This window comes from Monodon monoceros, unplaced genomic scaffold, assembly GCF_005190385.1.
Source record: "Monodon monoceros isolate NGI ecotype Baffin Bay Population unplaced genomic scaffold, NGI_Narwhal_1 Super_Scaffold_16, whole genome shotgun sequence".
In the NCBI taxonomy this organism is placed as follows: Eukaryota; Metazoa; Chordata; class Mammalia; order Artiodactyla; family Monodontidae; genus Monodon; species Monodon monoceros.
The window spans coordinates 71,188,968-71,205,783 of record NW_021703772.1 but is presented as its reverse complement, the minus strand read 5'-3'; the positions used below and the strand labels follow the sequence as shown (position 1 = coordinate 71,205,783).

Below are 16,816 nucleotides of genomic sequence, written 5' to 3'. Positions count from 1 at the left end.
GGAAACAAACACAACAAGGGCTTCCTAATTACCCATACTGGAGAGCCATTCCTGCCACAGTCATTACTATTTTCTGATTTCTTTTGCCATCACCATCAACCCAGCCCCACTCCTGCCTCTCCTTTCTAATTAATTAGCTAGCAAAGTGGGGGCACTCGTCCACTTTTCCCTCCAACTTCTCTGTCTTGCCGCCCAGGCTGGGCCTCTCTGAGGTGCCAGATGAGGGCTTGCAGGTATTGGCTTCTGCTGGAGCAGCCCCGAGGGTGGCTGGGGGGCAGTGAGGAGAGCAATGTGTGTGCTCAGCAAGGACTTGTAGGAAGACAGGGGCTCTCCAGTCAGATAACAAAGTCCACCCACTTAGCATAAAACACCAACGTCCCACAAAACGCCCCTGTGAATATAGAAGTCTTTGCTGCTGAGAGAAGTTTCCTTGACATGTCAAGACCCCTACCTCCAAAACATCCTAAACTTTCCTGCCAGAACTCACAATGTGAACATCACATGTGTGCATAGTGGCAGTCCTCTGAGGTATCTGACTTAAAGGGTGACAGGCAGGGCTCTAGAAAGAGAACTGAGCTGGACACGCCCCACACTGATGCTCAGGCTGGCTAACTTGGTTGGTTAGAGTCTGATGCCCTGAAAGGGTCTTTACTTTATAGCTAGATTGATCATAACCCTGCAGGGAAGCCTACGTGGTTCAGGGCAAATCCGTGATTACATCTGGGAAAGCAACTCTAAGACATATCCTACCAGATGCATATTAGTAGTAGCGCCTTTCTTGGCATACAGAGGAAGGGGCAGAGCCAAAGGTGAGCACTGCCATTGACCTTCAGGATAGTATGGTGATTAAGACGGAGGCTTCAGAGTGAGATGCGCTCAGGTCAAAATCCTGCCCTTGTATATATGTCCATGCCGCTCTCTCATTTGCCCCAGCTTACCCTTCCCCCTCCCCGTGTCCTCAAGTCCATTCTCTACATCTGCGTCTTTATTCCTGTCCTACCCTTAGGTTCTTCATAACCAGTTTTTTTTTTTTAGATTCCATATATATGTGTTAGCATGTGGTATTTGTTTTTCTCTTTCTGACTTACTTCACTCTGTATGACAGACTCTAGGTCCATCCACCTCACTACAAATAACTCAGTTTTGTTTCTTTTCCCTCAGCTTTCTGAATGCCAGTTTCCCTCTTAGTAAAGTGGGGAAAACAATACAAGCCTAAATACAATAAGATACATAACATACTTTACATAATGCTGGTTATAGTAGATAATCAATGAATGGTGGCTTTTATCATTATTATGTCCTTAACTGCAATTTATAAGACACTAGAGCATGGTGGTTAAGAACATGGATTCCAAATCCAGAGTTCAAATCCTGGCTTCAAAGCTTGCTAAGTTCGTGACCTGGGCAAGTTACTTAACATCTGCAAAACAGGAGATACTAATAATTCCATTCCAAAGGATGGTTGTGAGCTCTGTATAAATGAGCATATAAAAAGCTCTTGGAACAGTAGATGTTACCTATTTTTATTAACAATGCAAGTTATTTAATACTAGTAAGTTACACCTATTAAAATAAGAAACAATAAATACCTCCATTTAAATAATAGATGTATCTAATAAGATACATCTATTAAAGTAAGGAAGAAATATATATGTATGTATATATGCACACAAACACACACTGATATTAGGTCTAGCAAAGCCAGCTGGATGAAAAAAATAAACACAGCGACTTTTTCCCCAGTCAGTTATTGACAAACAGTGGCATTTCATAATGCACTGTCTTTCAATGTTGACCTGGAACTGGGTTGGCTACTATACAAGGACCACGAATGTAAACACATTTCAGGCTAGAAAAGCATATACTGTTTGAGCAGTAATTCTCCTCATTTAATGTGTACCTAGAAATCTCAAAGATCAGATTGAAATTTCAAACTGACCTAGAACTTCTGTGGGATTTGTAAAGCCTTGAAGTTGTTCACAACACCAAAGAGCATGTGTGAGTCTAATCTGTGCCTTCCAGGGCCCAGTCTCTCCCAGGGTCTAGCTCCGGGACAAGCTTAAGAGAGGAAGAATTCCTAAGTTGCCCGTGCTGCTCCCTCTTTGCTGGTTGTGCAGCCAAGTGGGAGAGAACAGAAGATCACATATTTGACCCTTTGCTCAGCCTAGGGTGATTCACATTTGGATGCTTCTAAAGCACAAGGGAGGCGGCATTTAGCAGCCTACAGCCCACATTTAACAGCCTACAGTCCACATTTAACAGCCTACAGCCCACAGCCCACATTTAACAGCCTACAGCCAACATTTAACAGCCTACAGCCCACATTTAACAGTCTACAGCCCACATTTAACAGCCTACAGCCCACATTTAACAGCCTACAGTCCACAGCTCAGAAGAATTCATACGTTGGCCCAAGTAGTGACTATTTGACCACTGTCCACCATCCTGGCCTCATGTAAAACTCTACTCATTTAGTACTAGAGCGTCCTAGTCCAGCTATTAAAAGAGGCCCCGAACACTTAAGTTCCCTTGCTTTTTAGCTGTGTTGGCTTGAGTCTGCTGCTGTATAATGAAATTTAATAAAAGGGAGAATTTCTATTTATCACATTTCATTTAATCCCTGTTTTTCATTCCCTCTGAATAAGGGGAATGAATAATGAGATTTTTTCCCATTTAGATTTCCATAAAATGAGGCTGATATAAAATCATTATGAACAACATTTAAATAAATTTACCCTCTTGAGAGATCAACTTTCTCCTGCAGTTAAAGAATATTATTGGTGGGATCGCTTCGCTTGTATCATGTCGCTTCAAGAAGTGCTGGAAGAAATGGGTGTGGAGAGGCGAAGAGAGTGATTCAGAGGACTCTTGCTTGCTTTGGGAGGATTCGGGGTCTTCCATTTGAGGGGTTTCACAAGAGAATTTCAGGGCACGACTGTTTCTGATGTTGAGGAGGGTTAAACCTGAACCAGATTAAATGCACCACGTGGGCTCAGCTGAAATCCCCATGGTGCTGGGCCATCTCACTCTTGCCTTGGAGCCCTGCAGGAAGCCTTTGTCAGGGGAACAGCAGGCCCCAAAGGATGAATACATTTAAAATGAACAGCCAACCACTCCCACCCCCATGTATCTCATTCTCAATATCGCCCAGCGTAGCTGTCCCAAAAACTTTCTCTTCCCTTTCCCCCAAAACTTCCTGCCTCTTCCCCAAATCTAGCTGGGTAAACATTTTGTTTCTTTCCCTTCCTCTTAATGGCTCAACTCAGATCGACTTATTCTTGCATTCTTCTTTTAACATTTCTGTTTTCTTAATTACCCAGGTTTAGCTGCCACTCTGGACTTGGGCACAGGACTTGTTGTGACCCCCGACCCCTGGGGAGTTAGGTGGAAGTTGAGGCTCTACCCTGAAGGGAACTGTGTGAGTAGGTGTTGGAGCAACTCCTAGCTTAGACCCAGGGAACAGGTGGAGACAAGGGGATCTGGGATGTGTGTAAACTGGATCCAGTACCCTGATAGTGTATAGTTATTTGTTTATTTTCTTCTCCCCGACTTGCTGAATCCGTATTCATAAGAAATGTGTCTGGCATATATTAGGTACTCAACAATACAGATTGAATGAATTTATTGAGCCCCTGCTATGTGTTGGGGATTGTTATAGGTGCTAGAAAAGACAGGAACTGCCACCACCTAACAGATGGAAAAACTAAGGAGAAAAGTGACTTTCTCAGAGCTATTCAAAGTGGAAGCAGTTTCTGGATTTCCAGACATCTGGCCTTTGGTCTACAAGAAACAGCTTGTTTCTGAATATTAGCACTCTTCACTTGACTTCCCCTGCCTTTTTGTAAAGAGAGGGTCTTTCTGAGGGAAAGGATTTTTTCTAAGCTGACTCCTTTTGTGAGCATTTGGTCTCTCTCTGCTTAATTTTTCTGATTTGGAAAATGAGCATGGCATCATGGAATCTATTGGGTTGGCCAAAAATTTCTTCCAAGTTTTTCGCATAGCATCTTACAGAAAAACCCAAAGGAACTTTTTGGCCAACCCAATACAAATGGATGCCCAGGAAGACAGCACTACCTGACTGTATTAGTTTGCGGGGGCTGCCATAACAAAATACCACAGACTGGGGAGCCTAAAAATAAGAAATTAATTTTCTCACAATTCTGGAGGCCAGAAGTCCAAGATCAAGTTGTTGGCAGGTTCTTCTGAGGTCTCTCTCCTTGGGCTGTAGATAGCCGTCTTCTCCCTGTGTCTTTATGTGATCTTCCCTTCCTGCATGTCTGTGACCTAATCTCTTCTTATAAGGACACCAATCATACTGGATTAGGGTTACCTCATTGTAACTTAATTACCTCTTTAAATTTCTTACCTCCAAATGCAGTCATATTCTGAGGTACTAAAGGTTAATACTTCAGAATGTGAATTTTGGGGTGAGAATCACAGTTCAGCCCAAAACACTTACCCTAAAGAACTTGATTTTACAAAATGTGAGGTAATGTCCAGGCCTGTTTAAAAACCTAGTGATTTCAGTATTGTAAACATGCAGCAAATTACAGCCCATGCCCTGCTGTCTCCTGCCTTTGGTGGCTGCCTCTTTCTGCTCTTCTCCTTGGCCCCAGACTGAGACCAGCAAGGCGGTCAGAACAGGTCACCCAGGGATCCAGAAATCCAAGAAGAGGGTTTTGTGCCACGTAAATAAAAGGAATTACCATTCATCTAAGGTTCATTGTTTAAATTACCATGTTTATTTATGTCAACACAAAATACAATAAAACAACTTACAAAAAACCCATTTTATCATCACGTAACATAACTCTTCAGTGAACAGAAGTACTACTGTTAATGTTTTGGCCTTTTCAAGGTCCAGCCTTGGGTCAAAACAGTATTCAGAGAAATAGCAGATTCTTTTCTACCTTCCCCAATATATACACAAAGGAAATTTATATATTCTAAAATCCCATTCCAGTAATAATACAAAAATATCACATGTAGAGATGAATACCACTATTGTGTCATTGGTATTGCAACTTCCTTCTTGCTCTAGATTTCCCACTGACCCTGAGCTTCAGTCAGGAACGTATGGCTACATCAGCTCTTCAGGTTTCCCAAGTGATTAGTAATTCTTTTAGTATAACTGTATACTACCCAAGTGTCTAATTTACCTGAGTTATTTAGAAGCCTGAAAAAAAAAGTCTCCAAGTGATCAAATGTGTACCAAGCTAACTGATAGAATTGAAGAGACTTACTGTAGATTCATCTGTGCCAGTTCAGTGGATAAATATGAAGCCTCCATTACCTAATGAAGTACTCACCTAGTAAAAGGCTTCACATTACAATTTACTCAAAGGTAATAAACATTGCACAAAAGCACAAAACCTCACCTACATTCCAGTAGTTTAAGTGCTATTTGCTTAGTCACTACATTATCAAACAAATGGTAGTTATCACTTACTTAACAAGATCTTTCTATCATTTCACTGACAAGAGTCAGTCTCACCCTGTGGGAAGAAGCAATGGCTTGGAGCTAGAAGACCTCAGTTCTGGACCAGTTCTACCCACTCTCTGAGGCTTAGTTTCCTTGTGAGGATCAAATGAGATGAAAGTGTTTTGCAAAACAGTATTAACTATAAAAAATAATATTCTACAGAGTTCATCTCTTCAATTAACCTATGGATCCCTAATTACCCCACATGTATTTTGCAAGTAAAATCTTACTTTTTAAAGTAACATATTCACCATATGCAACTGAAATGTGCAAGCTGTGTTATGCAAATGAGAAAAGAATATAGATTTAAATAAGCCTATTACTCATGAGAGACTTGTGTACTCTTGATGTGTTTGATTTAAAACCACTAACAATTTTATTCTGTTTAACCCATGGTCCTTTTGTATATTATTGGAGCTCTTTTTGAATAAGCTATCTAACCATTTAAAGTAAATTTTTTAACAAGAAATTAAAACTTTCACATGACATTTACGTGACTGTGAAACTGAGTAAAATGGGTTGAGAAATACATAAGGAGTAATAGTTTGAAAACTCAGGGTCAATAGGGAAACTGAGTATAGAAGTTTATTTTCAGGTAATTAAACATAATCTAATGATAGGCTTGTTACTTTTGTTTTTTACTGGTGACTTCCTAATTTATAAATTACTTCTTCTTCATCTGTAAAACAAAATACTTGACTTTTGGGTACATTCAAATTCGCAGAAATTATTAACACTTCATTTTCATTCTTACACGTGGGACATTTTTGGAAGAATTGCATCCTATGGCGGAAATAAAAGTCAGCATCTCATTTTTTCATAAATTAAAAAAAAATCCTCCTTTAGGAAAGGGCAGATTTACTAAAAGTTTAGAATTCATTGGCAAGTGTGAGTATATAATGTGAGCATATGGACTTTGACTTTGCTGAGACAAAGACGTCAGGTATTCCTGCAAGAAATGAGATTCTAATTTCAAACATTTTTTAAATGCAAATCAGGCCCCCATGAATTATTTTGATGATTTTTTGAGGCATTAATGCAACAGAGTTAGTATTCCTGAAATGATCCCCAAAGTCACCCCTTTTTTAAGGATATTTCTCTTCTTGATTATTTTGAACCTGCCAACATAGTCTCTAACCTTCACACAGAGAATGACTGACCTCCAAATGACCTATTATTATCTTAAACCAACCTCATTTTGAAACAACAAAGAAAGAAAAATTAAATAGTGCATTAACATTTCATATCAGTGAAACAGACTTTTTCCGTGCGTAAAGTAGTTCTATCCATCCGTGGAAAGGTCTACCTTTTGTTTTTCCCTGTGTTTATAGGTTACATTTTTAAAGGTACTGGTGGAGCCTCTGTACAGTGGATTGGTTCCCTAAAAAAAAAAAAGGTCCAAATGAAAGTATGTATATTATGTTATTACATGGTTTTAATATAGCTAAATAATTTCATTGTGTATTACAGATTGGAAGTTGAGAGTCAGGCTCAATCTTGAAAGGCATTTGAATAGTTTTGATTAATTTGATATGTCATAATTTTAGCATTTAAAAATGTATACATCTTTATTTTTTTTATTATGAAGAACCAGTCCCATGCGTGCAACCTAGAAATCTTACCCTTTTTGGAAATGCAGTAAATCGTGGATAGAAAACAAGACTTTGGCTGTTTTGGTCACTGCCATTTTATCAGAGCTGAAAACAGTTCAGCTAGCTCACAGTAGGCACTCGGAATTTATTGAATGAATAGAATGAACCAATAGGGGACCCAAAAATGAAATGTAAAAAATAAAAATGGGAAAAGTGAACTGGTAGAAGCACACAAAGATGAACAACATTGTATCCGCCTTTAAGAAATGTGTTGCTGGTGAGAGGCATCAAACAAGGGCACAAATAATCTTGCTAAAATGAGATCAAAATTCAGGAAGAGTGACAGCTAGCTGCTTGAGAGAAGCAGAGAAAGATCCCCAGGACAGCAAACACCTGATGTGGATAGTAAAAGAATTCAGTGGCTTTTCCTTACTAGAGAATAACAGTGTGGGAAGGAGGGAGTCACAAGAGACTGACATGTGGGATGCTGGGCTCATGAAGGAGTACAGGTCCCAAGGCAGGTTGGGCAAGACAGCTTTGCCCTTGGGGCAATAGAAAGGTTGTGTATCAAAGCCTGGATAATTCAGTTGTGCTATTTGGCTGTAGATGTGTTTCCAGGTGCCGTCACCAGGACCAGAAGGACCAAAGCTCTCTAGGTGTTTGGAGAAATGCCCAGCCTGATCCTCCCACTTCTCTCCTTTGGTTTCATTGTTCCAGGCAGGAAAAATGTCTGGGTAAGGAGCAGTTTCTTCCCTCCCATTTCCCAAGGTTGACGAGGTAACGTACTTCAGCAGGTGCCTGGCACATAGTAAGTGTTTAATAAATGCTGCCTCTCCTTATTAGTACTTACTTATAACTCTTCTTCACATTTGGAATTTCCTTTTCTTTTAGGTCCTAGAGAGGGTACTAAAGATATTTCCCCCCAGGGCTTTGGGACTCAACATTTCCAAGCCCATTTCTGAGTATTATGGAGTCTGGGTACCACCTCTAACCTTCCAAATTACTAAATGTTATACATTGGTCTCCTTATCCCATGAACTGCAGAGATGGTAGCAATTTCTAGGCATAGGTTTGAAAAAAACACAGTTGTACTTGTCTCCTCAGTACATTTCTCTTGCCTCTCAGAGGAACTGAATAAAACTGAAAACCATTCCCTTGCCTCTCCCACTTGTTGCCCTTGGATTCGCTGCAGTGTCTTCATTGTGAGGAGGAACCACACCTGCACCTGTTTCTACATTGCCCAGAGCCAGTGGCCTGACCTCTTAACTGAGTAACACGTTACCTTTGTCCATGTGCCTTTGGAGAGAGATGCTATCTCAGTAATGAAGGCAAAAAGAGAAGAGGTTACCTGGTGGTGGATGATGAGTGAAGGCCAAGTCACCATATTGCTTCTACTCCTGAGGTCAGCCTGGATAATCATAAGGACCCTACAGTCCTTATTTAGTCCTACTACAATAAGAACTTGAGATTTGGAGAGTGTAGGGCAGACTTATGTGGTCTTAGATGCAAGTGGAGTCTTGTTTACAAACAAAAATCATGAGTAGAATTCTATTAACTTTAAGAGATTGCAAGCTATTAAGTTTAAGTTGGCTACAGAAGAATAAAGGACTCAACTGAAGAGGAAAGATGGAAAAAGTAAAATGTGTAGGCTGGGAATGTTGGGTGGGGTACTGTCCTGGAGGAATAGAGGGACTTAGGAAACAGAAAGGACACTCGGTTAAGAGTAAATAGTCTGTGAGCAGGGTCAGGGAAGATCTTTGTAGGACTAGGAGTTCTGTTGTGGGCCCCATCCCAGATCATGTCAAACATCCCACACTAAAAATAATTTATATGCACGACAAAGGAGGTGCCTTGAGTTGCAATTGACTGAATACACAACGCTATTTTGCGGACATTTAGTTGAATGTTTAATTTTGATTATGCAGTTTTCATTCTGTGTTTTGAAGCAACTTTGTTTATCAAGGTCTACAATATTTGTGGTGGGGGGAGCATCTCTTAAGAAGCTAGTTATAGGGCCTGGGCATGCTAATAGGGTTGAGGGATGAAGTAGATCCCACCACAGTAGGAGGGTAAGGTGGAAGCTTAAAAGTGGGGAAACAGCAAGTATACATTGTCAGGGGGCAGTAGTGTTTTTTCCTGTCCTCAGCTGATGATCAGAACTTAGGAGAATGAGCTCAAACAGGATTTTGTTGGCAGGTGAAAGTGTGGCAATGTCCCACACAGCCTCCTCTAGTGCCACGTAGGTGGCAACCTCCCTACCTAGGATTTCCAGCTGAAACACAGGTTCAGGTCTGGCTCCATTTCGGGTGGGTCTGCACTCCTGCACTGTTTAGACAAGGTCAGGTTTCCCCCAACCATCTGGGGTGACCAGGCTGATTCCCCCAGGAGTCTGGGGGTTGCTAATTTAGGTTGTGGATTTTACAAAGGCAATGGCACATTTTTAGAGCTTGAAAAAGTGGTATTAAGAAAGCTCTCTGTCACAACCCACAGCTGCCTTAATGATTGCCTAACCGCCAAATGCAGACCTGATTTGCTACAGTACAAAATCAATCCATGACTGCAACAAATGTCAGACTGAACATTTTTTGCCTCTAGTTAATGACTTGTCATCCTAGAAAAAATGTCTAATCAAAAATGGATTTAAATATCTTCCCTTTGTGTTTTCATAAAGAATATGGATGGGGGGTGTTATTTCTAAAAGCATAATAAAAGGTAACCTTTCTTCATAGCTACGATGAAGGAAATGTTTCAGGAGGCAAAGACAAAGCTCTTTCTCATCCTGAGCTCTGTCACCTTTAGAGTCTAATGGGGGCCTAGGGGTCAGAGGTCCCACTACTGTCCCCGGAGATCCCCAGGGGTTTGAAGACCAAATTCAGTTCTTCAAGAAGAAATAGGTTTTAGATAAAAACAAAATCAAATCGAGGACCCCAAAATGGATGCACTGAGCAATATTCTTTTTTTTTCCAATAGGACATATTAGTGAAATTTGAATTGAGTTCTTTGAATTAAACCTCTTTTGCGTCCAAGTGAATAATTATGACCCAGTCATTATCTAGTCCAGAACATCAAACACTTGTTATTCAAAGAAACTCAATTTAACAGGGAATAATATTTTTCTTTTATGCTTTTATCTGTTTAATGCATATTTTTGTTCCATTTTAGGTGAAGAGACAGCAAAAATTCAGCATTTGAATTTCAGTCATGTTCTACATCCTGAGGGAAAACAATTCATGTTTTAGGGGAAATTAACTGTTAATTAAAATGTTATTTTAAAGATATTAATCATTTGTCAGTATTCATGCCTTTGTAGGAGAACATGAAAATATGCTGGTTAGTAGATACACATCACATAATTGCCCAAGCGCTTGTTTGCGGACACCTGCCTCTTCCTTCTAGGAGGGTCAAGGCTGTGCTTGGAAGAAGAGGCTGCAATTAGGATTTTAGCTCCACTATGGACCAACAGTTTGGGAAGTCTCTTAACCTCTCTGAGCCTCAGTTTTCTTACATTCGAAAGTGTCAAGACTACTTCACTGGGCTGGGGGTTGTTGGACTAACTGCTGCTATTGTGTTTTGTGCCAACTTAATCACATTCTTTTTTGTCTGTTTGCTTGCTTCTTTTTCAAATTCTTTTTCCATTTAGGTTATTACAGAATATTGAGCCGAGTTCCCTGTGCTATACAGTAGGTCCTTGTTGGTGATCTGTTTTATCTATAGTAGTGTGTACCTTATGGTTACCAGGGGAAAGGGTGGGGTAGGGGAGGAATAGATTGGGAGTTTGGGACTGACGAGTACACACTAATCGGATTGTTTTGCCTGGTTGCCTTCTGACCTCTGCCAGGCACTGGATGAGAGTTAATAACAGCATCTGTGGCCAAGGGGTCAGGTGAAGTTAATTGCTCCAACACTTTGGCCTCATAGTACTAGGTTCTAAGTCACCAAACTAACCTGTCAGGTTACATTTTTACCTCGTTAGAGATGGATACGTTATATCCTCACTGAAAATCCTCACTTGACATTCCTAAGGGTTTTGTTTAATTAGGAAAAATCCACACACACGCAAAAGAAGAGGAAAGCTGTATCAAGAACCTCTGTAGACCCAGATTCAATAGTTATGAAGATTTTGCCACACTTGCTTAACTATCCCTCTCTCTCTCTCTTTTGGCTGAATTATTTAAAAGCAAGCCCAGCCTTCACTCCTTTTTCATTATAAGCCTTAATTATTTTCTAGCAAAGCCTCGTGCCATTATCATACCTAATTGAATTAACCATAATTCCTAGCTATCAGTCTAATAACCAGTCTATATTAACTTTTTTCCAGTTGTCCAAAAATATATATTAGAGTGTTCAAATCAGGATCAAAACAAGATCCATACATTGCATTTGGTTGTTCTGTCTAAAGGCATTTTTAATGGGAAGATAAAGTAGATAAAAATTTTCATTGTCCATTGTCCTGCACCATATATTATAGTTGTTTCAAAATAACTGCACAAGATATAAACATTCCTTATCAAGATAAATTTATCAAAACAGAAAATTCCATTTGCTTTAGGTATTGAAGATATCATAGACCTAGAGCAAAAAGTGTTAACATCAATTTACTTGGGGAGATGAACCCAAAGGAGCATTGTATTTGCCTGTATTGCCTCCAGTGATATCGCTGTTTTTAGAATCAGCAGTGTAAGATAATTGCTATCAGATAGCTGGACACACCATTAGAGAGAGAGAGATGAAATTAAAACCATGAAATTGTTTCTGTGGGCCTCTAGAAATGGAATTATCTCTCCTGTGGAAAAGAAACACAGAAAATTGGAGTCCTGTTTTGTGTTTGCCTACTGTGAAGGGGAGACACATAAATTACATTTATTGAGTACATGTATTTAAAAGTTGATACTTTGGGGGTTTTTTTTCAGGTAGCTGTTTAAAATTTATGTTTTTCAGAAAAACTAACTGGACGGTATTTAAAAAGTCTTCTTGACTTTGTAACTTATTATGAGTAATAAGTATTTCCACGGAAATTGGCATGAACTGTCATACTACTCATGAACATTATTACATTAGCTCTAACAACCGATTTATGGAAATATTTAGATAGAGCACCTATACTTTATCAAATGGGACCTGCGGGATCCTCCTGGTGGTAAAGAATAAAATGCATTTTCTTGATGTTTCTAAGTAGCTATACAGTATAAGGAGTTTCACGAGACGCTTCAGAGTAGGGGAAATCCTCATTGCACTGAGAGACAAATGTATGCTGTGAGGGCTATCTGGGTCCCAGATAATGGACAGAGGTCCCTTTTCCCCAAAGCAGAACAGAAATCAGCTGTTGGGGACGTGGTGAGAGGAGTAGAGAAAGAGCATGACATTCTAACTCTCCCAGCTCAGAAGAAAGCCGACATCCCATCTTTTACACAGGAAAAGGAGTAGCCCCTAAGTGTGCACATACCGTTTGCCACTTGGCCTTTGACCTTTCTGTTTCAAATTTGGCAACTTCTTTCCGATCATGAAATGACACCAGCAGCTTCCAAATGCACAGTAGGACGACTCCAATGAGAAGAATAGCCAGCGAAACCCCCAACATGATCATGGGAATATTCGGAGGTTTTGGACAGTCTGTGGAAGCAAAGAAAATTATATTAAGAAAGTGGTACAATTAATGTTCTGATGTAGCGAAAACACTTCTCATGAAATTTTCCAACCATACTTTTTCTCCTTTTGTAACACCTTTTGTTTTTCTGAATTAAAAAAAAAAAAAAAAGAGTTACTTGTTGAAGGGTAGCCCTATTCTATCAAAGTAGAACAAAAGATAAAGTAAGAGTTTGGTTATTCAAAGCAAATGGATAGATACTTGAATGGCTGACTCAAAAAGAATTCGAATTCAAAACAGTGACAATTAACACACATGGAATATTTAAAGGGTCAATAAAAAGACTATAGTTTACTAAAGATGGTCTCTTCTGGGTATATGATAAAGCAGAAATGGAACGTGTTCACACAAACACACACACACACTTACTTTTTCATGAATTTTCTTGAACCGTATAGGAGATTATACTCAATATTAAATACAACCTACCCCTGGGAAATATACTACTTGCGCTTCCTTTTTTAATATATAGACAGAAGACAATCATGGCTTTCAGTTTTATTCTAATGAAGTGCCCTGGTGTCCTGGAAAATTCCTGGACTGGGTTCAGGAGAGATGGGTTCCATTCCCATCTGACGGACAGTAGCTGCCTGAAACCATCAAGTCCCTCCATCTCCCTGAGCCCCAGTGCCCTCATCTGTAAAATAAAGATGTGGGAGTTTAGTGTTTCCTTAACTTCCTGATTAGTTTACGCCCAGGTGCTCATGCTTATTAAACCCACCCCTGAAATTGCTAGACTGAACCCCTGAGATTCTGATTCGGTGGGTCTAGATGGAGCCATAATTTTTTTATTATTAAAAGTATCCCAAGTGATTCTTATCTTCAGGGAAGTTTGAGGCATTAGGTGTTCTGTATAATCCTCTCTACTTGAACATTCTATGAAATGTTATTTTGACTCTATTGATGATAGTAATATAATTTTGCAATTACTCAGTACCTTCTCTCATTGACAGCAGAATGACTAATAATACTTGCAATATGCCTGGGAGATGATACATTTCTTAATGAAACATTATAATTAAGCTCCCCCTTTGCTTTCATGGGAGAAAAGAATCCCACACAGAAATTATCATTAAATATCAGTTTCCCTCTGCAAGAAGTGAGGCAAATCCATGGTATCTTGGGAGGAAATGAATCATGCTTAGTTTATCCTAACTCTTATTGCTTTTAGATATTTAAAAAGGAGGGTTTTACACACAGGACTAGTCATGCCGTTTTCAAGGTAAGATCTATAGCTGATCTGAATTTGAGCGGAATTAATGGCCCCCTAACAGCATGATGCCTGGCCTCACACACTTTTGTTCTTTGGCCAAAAAACCATTTAAGGAGATTATGCAGAAATAAGTAAAGGAGCTAATAAAATAGGTACAACAGTATGAAGATCTAAAGACTGTTTCTAGCATAGCAAATGAACCATGGCTGCTTCTAATAAGTTAGCAACACTCCTGCAAAGAAAGCGGCAGGCCTGTGTCAATGAGAATGTATACTGGCTACATCTTTGACTGAAATGTCTGGGGTGGGGCATAGGATGTTCCTGCTCGAAGCAAGACGAAGCTTGCTGAGACCCTGCAGTCAGAACATGAATTAGGAGAGCTCTCCAGTAGGGAATAAATAATGGAGAAACAGGCATGGCCTGGTGGAGATAATTATTTTAAGAACTTAGAGTCATTGGGAATTAAACATTTCTCAAGAAAGGATTTTGGCCCAAGCTCCAGAGCAGGTATTACACAACAGAAATTTCCACTTTCCGTACTCTCTTTAGTATTTCTTGAGATGCTCAGACTAAAGACATTTATAGGTGGGGCAAGATGTTTTCTCCATCACTGTGCTCCGTCCGGGGTTGCCTATTGAGCCTGGGTCAGCGCTGCGCCTAATTCTAAGGCTGAGACATGTGGCTATTGCTCAATAGTCACTAGAAATGTGACTTTTCAGAATTAGGTTTTGTGTTAAGTGTGAAATACACACAGATGTTGAAGACTTGATATGAAAAAAGTAAAATATCTCATTAATAATTTTATATTGATTGTACACTGAAATAACAATATTTTGGATGCAATGGATTAAAGAAAACATTATTAAAATTATTTTATGTTTTTTTAATGTGGTTACTAGAAAATTTAAAATTACAACGTGGTTTGCGTAACATTGCTATGGGAGAGTGCTGATCTGACCTATTTGGGGGATCCAGATATTTACGATGCTTGTACAGCCAGTGAGAGGCAGTATAGCACAGTAGTTAAGAGCACGGGCTCTGGGCCAAACTGCCGGAGATCCCCAATCAGGGCTGGTACTTAATTGCTGCAGGACCTAGCAAATTATTAACTTCTCTATTTCCTTACCTGCAACATGGAAATAATAGCAATACCTGCTTTATATGGCTGTTGAGGGTGTTAAATGAATCAATACATGTAAAACATATAGCATAACACCTGATATATGGTATTAGTAAGGGCTCAATAAATGAGAGCTGCTGTTATTATTATTACTATTATTACAACAAATGCACCCTTCTTGTTTTTCTATCCTCAAGACCTCAAGGGCTTGGAATCTCCAAATTGGAAACTGTGGGTGTAACATCCACACCCATATCCCTGCTAGGAAGGCTCCCCAACTATCATTCACTGACTGTGGCTCTCAGGAATGTGGCTGAAAGTTCCTCCAAAAGGAAAAAAGATGAGTGAAGCTCTCCCTATGTTCACACACACACTGATGGTGACCCTTCACTGGGTTTTTTTTTTTTTCTATTTGTTTGAAGAATACTGGGCATCCTTAATCTTCACATCCTCCTTTGTCATTTTGCCTCTTTTCTCTCCTTGCTTCCAACCGGCTACCCTGGAATTCTCTGGTCTTAAAGCTGTGAGAGGGGACTACAGATTCCTGGGGACGGGCTGTCCTCAGGGCCCCTGGAAGCTCCGGGCCTATCAAGGAGCTCGAACATTTACCAGGAAAGAAGCATCCTTGAAGCCGTCAGGTGACTCCTGTTAAACTTCTGGGAGGTCATTTTCCCCTCACTTTTCCCTGCTACAAAAGCATAGGGAGAATAAAAAGCTTTAATAAAAAGATATCAGGGCATCTGAGGGCTCTCGGAAAGATGGCATGTTGATGTACCACTCATATTGTGTGGATGAATAAAGAAGAAAAACCCAACAGTTCAGTAATGAGGAAGCATTTATCAACCAAAAGCATGTTTCACAAGAAAAAAAAAAATCAAAATGAAACCATCTAGATACAAAATCCCCTGTATTAAAAACAGAACCTACTCTGGAAGTTCATTTTTGTTTGGAACTTGCTTCTCCAATGGAATCAATATTATAAGGAATGGCTTTGATTTCAGGAGAACTCGCTAAAGCCACTGCCACGGTCACAAACAGAAGATGGGGGTGTAGTTGAAGAATTTGACTTTATAAAATACATAATGAGGAGGCCGGTTTTCGTACTGTGAAGTATTTCCTCCTTGTACAGCAGGATTCACCTTAGATTTTCTTAACTAATGACCTCTACAATACCCTTTACATATGCATTTCAAAGAAGTCAATTTACAGAAGCTCTTCAAGAGCAAGTCTCCTGGTGCACTCTGCCCACCTGAGTGGCAAGGTCACCATCATACACTTGTCTCTTGCATTGTGCCGACCCCTCCCTCCCTGACCCTCAGCACTGCAATGTGATACTTTTCTAATCGTGTTTGCTTGGTTAGTTCATAACGTCTTGAACTTACTTTTTGGTAATTTTGTCATTGCTTTTCACACTCTTAAGTGATGGCAGCTTGGTACTCTTGGTTTCAAATTCAGGACTTAATACTTTGTCAGCCCACGGATAAACCAGCACACACAACAAAACACATCTGTCTTCTAGCCTGCCCTTGCTGCTATTGTCTGGGCCAGAACTTAGGCCTCAAGCTTTTGAGGGAAGGAGGAGGAGGCTGCTGACAAGATCTGGAGAGGCCTGATTTAATGCAGCTGTCATTTCTGCCAGGAAGGTTTAGGGACACATCATTAACTGAAGACAGAAAAGGTGAGGCACCTGTGCGCATCTAAGAAGGCAGCCAGGGCTTTTAGGGCAGAGTCACTCAGAGGAGGTCTGGAAGCCACCTGTATCAGA

General features: G+C 40.0%; 1 protein-coding gene across 6 annotated transcripts in view; it reads right to left on the bottom strand.

Moving 5' to 3' along the window:
- Nucleotides 1–4,714: 4,714 nt before the first annotated feature.
- Nucleotides 4,715–16,816, bottom strand: part of ITGB6 (integrin subunit beta 6) — a 69,936-nt gene continuing 57,834 nt past the window's right edge. For 3 of the 6 annotated variants that reach the window (XM_029225944.1, XM_029225945.1, XM_029225947.1), the window contains 2 exons: nt 12,518–12,684; nt 4,741–6,863 (listed from right to left, as the gene is read on the bottom strand). In XM_029225944.1, the coding sequence (XP_029081777.1) occupies nt 6,765–6,863; nt 12,518–12,684 (266 nt within the window). In that variant the 3' untranslated portion in view covers nt 4,741–6,764. Of the gene's footprint in view, nt 6,864–12,517; nt 12,685–16,816 lie in introns of all 6 variants that reach the window. The other 3 variants (XM_029225948.1, XM_029225949.1, XM_029225946.1) reach the window with 2 other exon arrangements.